This window comes from Scyliorhinus torazame, chromosome 2, assembly GCF_047496885.1.
Source record: "Scyliorhinus torazame isolate Kashiwa2021f chromosome 2, sScyTor2.1, whole genome shotgun sequence".
Lineage (NCBI taxonomy): Eukaryota > Metazoa > Chordata > Chondrichthyes > Carcharhiniformes > Scyliorhinidae > Scyliorhinus > Scyliorhinus torazame.
In genome coordinates, this window is record NC_092708.1 from 262,674,778 (window position 1) to 262,683,212 (window position 8,435).

General features: G+C 43.2%; 1 protein-coding gene across 3 annotated transcripts in view; it reads left to right on the forward strand.

Annotated features, from left to right (window-relative positions):
* The window catches only part of gchfr (GTP cyclohydrolase I feedback regulator), a 49,232-nt gene extending 41,672 nt beyond the window's left edge, over positions 1–7,560 (forward strand). For 2 of the 3 annotated variants that reach the window (XM_072486354.1, XM_072486371.1), the window contains one exon: positions 269–3,118. In XM_072486354.1, coding sequence (XP_072342455.1) covers positions 269–404 — 136 coding nt within the window. In that variant the 3' untranslated portion in view covers positions 405–3,118. Of the gene's footprint in view, positions 1–268; positions 3,119–7,219 lie in introns of those variants that run through there. The other variant, XM_072486363.1, reaches the window with a different exon arrangement.
* Positions 7,561–8,435: the final 875 nt, after the last annotated feature.

Sequence of the window (8,435 nt, forward strand, 5' to 3'; positions counted from 1 at the left end):
AGTATTTGCCCACTCAGCCTGCCTGTCCAAGTCACCCTACAGCTTTTTTGCATCCTCCTCACAGCACAAACTATGCAGTAGCAACACAAAGGGTTTTTTCCACCAACAGGATGCTGCCAAAGCTGTGACCAACCTATCTGTTGTGGAAAGAAACTCTTAGGCATTGAGTGCATTTTACAACCAAAATCTCTACAAAGTGAAAGTATTAATTTTTTAAAAATAAATTGATGTCTTGATTTAAGAGATTAATTCATATTTGTATTCACAGTTCAGAATATCGTGTGAAATACCCTCCACGGATGGTGCTGGACAAACTGGAGATAATCGGCTATAGTGTGATCAGCATGACTGGCTTGGGGCAGACTCTAGTCTGGTGTCTACACAAAGCTCTGGATAAATCCTAGCCAGGTAGAATTTCTACCATTGCATCAATATCACAGACTGATTATTGGCTCTCAAGACAAGAACCCAATTATCACATATACTGAGATTAGCATTCAATTTACATTCCATTAGAAATGTTTCAAAATCTGAGTGTACATTGATCATCTCCAACTCGTTCTTTTTTCTTTCCATTTCACCAAAAGGTGCAGTCTTTTTTGGGTATAATTAGTATTTCATATCCTCATCCTACAACCATCCTTCATGTGTGCACCTTGGTACGTGTTAGTAGACTGTATGATCAGTGGAATACATTACTGCCATCACACAATGCATACTGCAGTCAATGCTGGCTAGTGATCAAGAGCATGGTTCCGGGCTAACCTTTCCCCCCTCCGAGTATTGTCACTGAGAACCACTTGTGATCAGTTAGCTCAGTGACTCACTGAACCCAAGAGATCCAAATGGCTTATTGTCACACTGTGTAAGATACAATAAACACCGAGCTTACAGGGAACTGGCACCACCAGTACACTTGACCAATCAGTTTGAGCACGGTAGCATTGTGGTTAGCACAATCGCTTCACAGCTCCAGGGTCCCAGGTTCGATTCCCGGCTTGGGTCACCTGTCTGTGCAGAGTCTGCACGTTGTCCCCATGTCTGCATGGGTTTCCTCCGGGTGCTCCGGTTTCCTCCCACAGTCCAAAGATGTGCAAATTAGGTGGATTGGCCATGCTAAATTGCCCTTAGTGTTGGGTGGGGTTACTGGTTTATGGGGATAGGGTGGAAGTGTGGGCTTGGGTAGGGTGCTCTTTCCAAGAGCCGGTGCAGACTCGATGGGCCGAATGGCCTCCTTCTGCACTGTAAATTCTATGTAATCTATGAAATTGACGTAGTCCAAAAGGAATGAGAGTCCAATTCTACATAACTCTCCACTATGGGGCAGCGAGTTCCACAAATTCACCACCCTCTGTGTTAAGTAGTTCCTCCTTATCTCAGTTTTAAATCCACTGCCTCTCAACCTGTATCCGTGACCTCTCATTCTAGATTGCCCCATAAGGGGTAATATTAGGTCTACACTTACTTTATCAATCCCTCTTAATATTTAAATACCTTGATGAGATTCCCTCTCATTCTTCTAAACTCCAGTGAGTATAAGCCCAAATTGTTCATTCTCTTCTCACACGCTAACCGTTTCATCCCCGTTATCAATCTGGTGAACCTCCTCTGAACAGCCTCCAATGCCACCACACCCGTCCTCAAATAAGGAGATCAAAACTGAACATAATACTCCAGATGCGGTATCGCCAACACGCTATAAAATTGCAACAACGCTTCTCTGCTTTTATACTCCAGTCCTTTTGCAATAAACACTAAAATTCCATTTGCCTTTTTTATTACATGCTGTACCTGCATACCGACTTTCTGTGATTCATGAACAAAGACACCCAGATCCCTCTGCCCAGACACTTTTTGAATCTGCTTTCCATTTAGATAATTTGTCGTCTATATTTTTGGACAAAATGGATAACCTCGCACTTATCCACATTAAACTCCATCTGCCAAATTTTGGCCTATTCTTTGAGCCTGTCTACCTCCGTCTGTAAAATCTTTATAATTTCTTCACTGTCTGCTTTCCCACCCATTTTAAATGTTGCTATGTTACACTCTGTCCCTGCTTGCAGATCATTTATATAGATTGTAAACAGTTGAGGTCCGAGGATTGACCCCTGCGGCATCCCGCTAGTTACAGTTCGCCAGCCAGAGAAAGACCCATTTATCCTGACCCTCTGCTTTCTGTCCATCAGCCAATCCTCAATCCAATCTACCCCAAACCCCTGCGATTTCACCTTTTGGATCTGTAGCACCTTGTCAATCGCCTTCTGGAAGAGTTCCTCATTATTCACCTTGCTGGATACATCCTCAAAGAACTCGAGCAAGTTTGTCAAGCATGACTTACCCTCATAAAACCATACTGGCAATGGTGGATTGAGCTTCAGCTTTCCAAATGTTCAGTCATCTCCTTAATGATTGATTTCAGCAACTTCCCCACCACAGAGGTCAAGCTAACCGGTCTATAGTCTCCTCTTTTTTGCCTCTTTCCCTTTTTGAATAGGGGCGTCACACTAACATGTTTCCAATCCATCGGGACCTTTCTAGAATCCAAGGGATTTTGAACTATCGTAAACAATGTAGCTACTATCTCTGCTGCCACCTCCTTTAATACCCTAGGGTGCAGGCCATCAGGTCCCAGAGACTTATCTGCCTTTAGCTCCATTAGTTTATTCAATATCTTCCCACTAGTGATGGTTATTGCACCAAGTTTCTCTGTATTAACTGCAGTTTTTGGAATTTTTTAATCTTCTACCGTGAAGTCAGAGGCAAAAGACTGAGTAGCTGTTTAGCCCAGAAAACTCCCAGAATCAATCCCTTGTGTTGGGCTCACTGAGGGCAGGTGAGGAGAAGGCTAACTGGAGTTCCTACTCTTACTCATCAGTCAGTGACCATGTTGTGAGTGTAAGTTCATTTTCAACGAGGACATGATGCACTCTGTGGTTGAACAACATTTTATAATTACTGCACTTCAAAATAAAGAATTGTACGCAAGTCTGATGTGATACGGTGTCATTTAAATGTAAACTTGGTTATCTTTTCTGCTGACATTCACTGTTTAGTTTCATAATAAATAATGTTCTCTTGAGTGAGTGTCTATTAAATGAGAGTGATCACTTACAAATCTGCATGGTCTATCATTTTATGCATGCGCCACAGATCATTAGAACTACTGCAGCTCATTTACAGTCCTACTAATTCAAATTTTATAAAACAAGGTAATGACAATAGATACAAGCAAATACTGCAGATGCTGGAATCTGAAACAAAAACAGAAAATGCTGGAAAACCTTAGTAGGTCTGACAGCATCTGTGGAGACAGAACAGGGAGCTAACATTTCGAGTCTGGATGACTCTTTGTCAAAAGGTTATGACAATGATGTAGACTGACATGTGATTGTTCTTAGCAGAATAAATTAAGAGGAGATTTGATAAAATTATGATTGGTTGTGAAGGAGTAAATGAGTAAGCAGAGAAACTTTCCTAAATCTCAGCTATCTTTACTGATCTCAGATATGCAGCAGTTGGGGCACTAAAGTTGGCTTCATTGCCCTTGGAGGAGAGGGGAACATCGTTCAAGACTTTCTGTTCCCATTCATTATGGCACGGGATTAGCACTACTGCCTCACAGTGCTAGGGACCAGGTTCAATTGCGGTCTTGGGTGACTGTGTGGAATTTGCACTTTCTGCTTATGTCTGCATGGGTTTCCTCCGGGTGCTCCGGTTTCCTCCCACAGTCCAAAGATGAGCAGGTTAGGTGGATTGGTCATGCAAAATTGTCCCTTAGTTTCCAGACAGGTGAGGTGGGGTTAGGATAGAGCAGGGGAATGGGCCTAGATAGGGAGTTTTTTCAGAGGGTTGGTGCAGACTCGATGGGCGAAATGGCTTCTTTCTGCACTGTAGGGATTCCATTCTGTGGAATTCTATTCTAATTCTATTACTCTGTTTGTGTATGTATGGAACTGGAATGAAGGGGGGGGGGGGGGAGTGGCCACATATTGATGCCATCAATAGTCAAAGACAATGGCACTTTGTCAAATATGAAAAATTTGTTTATGTACTCTGGACTCAACATCTGCTTTCCTGTCCCAGTATTAGCTGAGCTCATGGATGGTCTGTAGCCTTATTCCACACAAGTACTTATATATTCTCTATTGCTTTAAAATCTTCTTCTATATTTAAAAAAAATATATATATTTTGTGGGCTGAAGCCACAAAATATGTTTTATAAGACTGAACAACACTGTTTTAAGTGACCTGTACAGCAGTTCCATGGTCAAATATCTACACAACTGCACATTTCCATTTACAAAACTAGCAGACCTAAGCTATCAGCAAAATGATGGAAGCTATTGTTGACAGTGCTATCAAGAGGCACTTACTCAGGAATAACCTTCTCACTGATCCTCATCCTCTGCCATTTCTGCCAGCTTCAGCACGATGCTACCACGAAACATATCTTCTCCTCACTCTCCCGTCAACTTTCTGCACTATTCTGCGCTATTCACGACGCCCTATGCTGCTCTTGCACATGTATTTGCTTTGTTTGGCCCCTTGTTCCGCACTGTAACCAATCACTGTTTTGTCGATGTACCATTTGTCAATGTTCTCTGTTGATTATTCTTGTGTCTACTATGTACGTACTGTGTACGTTTCTTGGTCGCAGAAAAATACTTTTCACTGTATTTCGGTACATGTGACAATAAATCAAATCAAATCAAATCAAGAACCATTCCTCTCGTGACACCCTAGCCCACTCCTCTATCATGCCCAACTCTCCATCCCCTTCCCATGGCAACTTCCCTTGCAATCGCAGAATGTGCAACTCCTGCCTCTTTACCTTCTCCCTCCTCATTGTCCAAGGCCCCAAACACTCCTACATGTTAAGCAGAGCTTCACTTACACTTTTGTCAATTTGGTCTATTGTATTCACTCTCACAATGCGATTTCTACACGGGAGGAGACTAAATGCAGGCTGGGTGACCACTTTGTGGAACACCTACACTCAGTCCACAAGCATAACCCCAATCCTCCTGTTGCATGCCATTGTAACTCGGGATCTCGCTGTCATTCCTACATGTCCACCCTTGGCCTGTTGCAGTGCTCTAGTGAAACCTGGTGCAGGCTGGAGGAGCAACATCTCATCTTCCGGTTGGGCACACTGCCTTTGGGACTCAACATCGAGTTCGGCAACTTTAGATTTTGACCTTTCTCCTCCATCTTAAATCCCACTCTTTTAAATCTCTCATTCATGTATTGTCTCAACTCAAACCCCCCCCACCCCACCAGGCTATCTGTCGTTTGTTCTTAAAATTGCTATATTTTGTTGAAGTTTTCATAGTTCTAATATATTCTCCCTTCTGACGAAGAGTCAAAGGGCTGAAATGCTAACTCTGCTTCTTTCCTAATAAATGCTGGCAGACCTGCTGAGTTTTACGGGCCTGCTCTGTTCTTGATTCAGATTCCAGCATCTGCAACGTTTTGCTTATTTTACCTGATCACTGATGCTCAGTTTGGGCTCTACTAGGGCCATTCAGCTCCTGACCTCAATACAGCCTTGATCCTCACACAGGCATTAAGAGCTGAACTCAAGAGGTTAGGTGAGAGTGACTGCCCTTGATGCCAAGGCAGATTTGGCCAAGTGTGACATTAAAGAACAGGAGCAAGATTAAAGTAAATGGAAATCCAGGGAAACCCTCTGCTGCTTGGGAGTTCTATTTATCAGAAAGGAAGATGAGTGTGGTTTAACCTGCACAAATTCTACGATTCTATGATCTCAGTCCCAGGGCAGGAGTTCCTAAGCCCAACCATCTTTAACTGCTGCTTCAATGACCTTTCCTCCATCATAGGGTCAGAACTGGGGATGTTCACTGATGGTTGCACCATGTTTGGCACTGTTCACGAACCCTCGAATCCTGAAGCAGTCAAATGTCCATGTGAAGCAAGGACTGGACAATATTCAAGCCTGGGTTGTTAAGTGGCAAAACAATTACACCACACAAGTGTCAGGCATTGACCATCTCCAACAGTAGAGAATCTAAACCACCCCCCTCTTGACATTCAATAGCATTACCATCGCTGAATCCTCCACTATCAACATCCTGGGGGGGCTACCATTGACCAGAAACTGGACTCGCCATATAACTACAGCAGGTCAGAGTCTAGGGTTTCTGCAGTACATAACTCACCTTCTGACTCCCCAGACCCTGTCGTCGAGGCACAAGTCAGAAGTGTGATGAAATATTCTCCAATTGCCTAGATAAGTGCAATTCCAACAACACTCAAGCCGCTCAATCCTATCCAGGATAAAGCAGTCTGCTTAATTGGTAGCTAATCCACACTTTAAATGTTCACCGTGTCCACCAACAGTGCACAGTGGCACAATGTGTACCATTTGCAAGATGTACTGCAGCAACTCACCAAGACAGCAACTTCCAAATCCACATCTTGCAAATGGTACACATTGCAACAGCCCTGGGATACACATCCAAGTCAGGATGCTGTGTGGTTTGGAGTTGAACTTCTAGGTGGTGTTGTTTCCAAGCATCTGCTGCCCTTGTCTTTCTATGTGATGCTTGGAAACAACACCACCTAGAAGTTCAACTCCAAGCCACACAGCATCCTGACTTGGATGTGTATCACTGTTCCTTCACTGTCGCTGAGTCAAAATCCTGGAAATCTCTCCCAATAGCTTTGTGGGTATACCTACACCACATGGATTGCAGCAGTTTAAGAAGACAGCACACAACCACCTTTTTGAGGATAATTAGGGAATGGCATAAAGTGCTGGCCTAGCCAACAAGACCCAGATACCATGAATCAAATAAAAAAAGTTAGGCAGTCCAAAGAAACCCAGCTGAGCCAATCCACTTAAATGTGTGTGAATGACCCATCTCCTGAACCATTTGCAAAACAACTAGACCTAATCTGTGTATTCAGGGGTGTGTAGACCAAGGTATCAGATCCAGTCACTTTGGAAAAAGGTGCCCCGCTGAGAAGGAGACTCCCCCACCCATGTCATCTAAACACTTCAAACAGTGGATCTGGAATTAGGGTTCCCCAGTTTGCCTTGACTATATTTGGAAACTGTCCAAGTCCAGGTTGTGAAGGAGGTCATATGATAAGTAAGTCAAGCCTTTGTGTTTAAAGTAACTGCTTTTAAGGTCAGTGTGCAACAAGACCCTGGTAACAGCAAGACGATGACTCATGGTCCCTTTCTCTCCAGTCATTCTGCAAGCGTGCCCTGCCTGTATTCTGATCAGTCCAGTAGTGCAGGCAGTGTCTTCAAAATGAAACAAACAAGTGATAATTCTAGAAGAAAAGGCAGAAGCCGTCCATCAACATTTTTCAAATTGTTTCAATGCAGAATCTGGAAAGATCACCGAAACCAGACTGAAAACGTCCAAGTCGTCAATCTATAGGATCTGTATATAGTTGACTGTCTTTTGGGAGCCTTAAACCATTCACCTCCCTTCCCTCTTTGTGACTTACTTATCTGTGTGACCCTCTTGAATGCTTATGTGGGTGAGCTGGTGTTTTTACTTGACTATTTTTAACATATTGGGTGTTGAGTACAATAAATACGGTTTCCTTTTTAAAAAGTTACAGGAAAACCCGTCTGCACCTACATTGTTAAACACTCACTGAACTGGAATGCAAATTCTATTAAATTGTTGCAGTCAACTGAGAGGTGGAAAGAGATTCCTCCATCTGGCTCTAACACTACCAAGTATGAAGCTTGTGAGCATTCAGACACCATCTTGTGGATAGGTGTTCCTAACTGCACGTGCAACAAGGCCTGTAAAATTCTTAAGAAATAGCAGGTAGAATTGCCATGGGGGAAAAATATTTTATGCAGTTCGCAGCCAGGGTGCTGATGACTGTGATCAGTTCAGGACACACCTTAAGAAGGGAATACTGGCCTTAGAGGCAGTGCAATGAAGATTCACCAAAATAATACCAGGATTAAATGGATTATATCGAGAGGACAGGTTGCATAGACTAGACTGATGTTTCCTTGAATGTGGAAGATTATAAGGCGATCTAATTGAGGTGCTTCTGTTCAGGGAGACCGTACAAGGCGGCATAACCTGAAAATTAGAATTAGGCTGTTCAGGGGTGATATCAGATGATTTCCTCAACCACAGGTAGGTAAAAATCTGGTAAAAATCCCCCCAAAAGCCGTTGGTCCACCCAAAATTTCAGCACTGAGATTGAGAGACCATTGCCTGGCTGGAATTAAGAAAGGGAGATAGTGGCGTAGTAGCACTGTGGGCTCGTAATCCAGAGGGCCCAGGGTAATCCTCTGGAGCACATGGGTTGAAATCCCACCACACAGGCCGCTGCCAAAATTGGAATTCAGTTAATGAATCTAGAATTACAAGCTGGTCTCAGTAATGTTGACTACAAAACTATCATCAACTGTTGTAAAAAGCCCACCT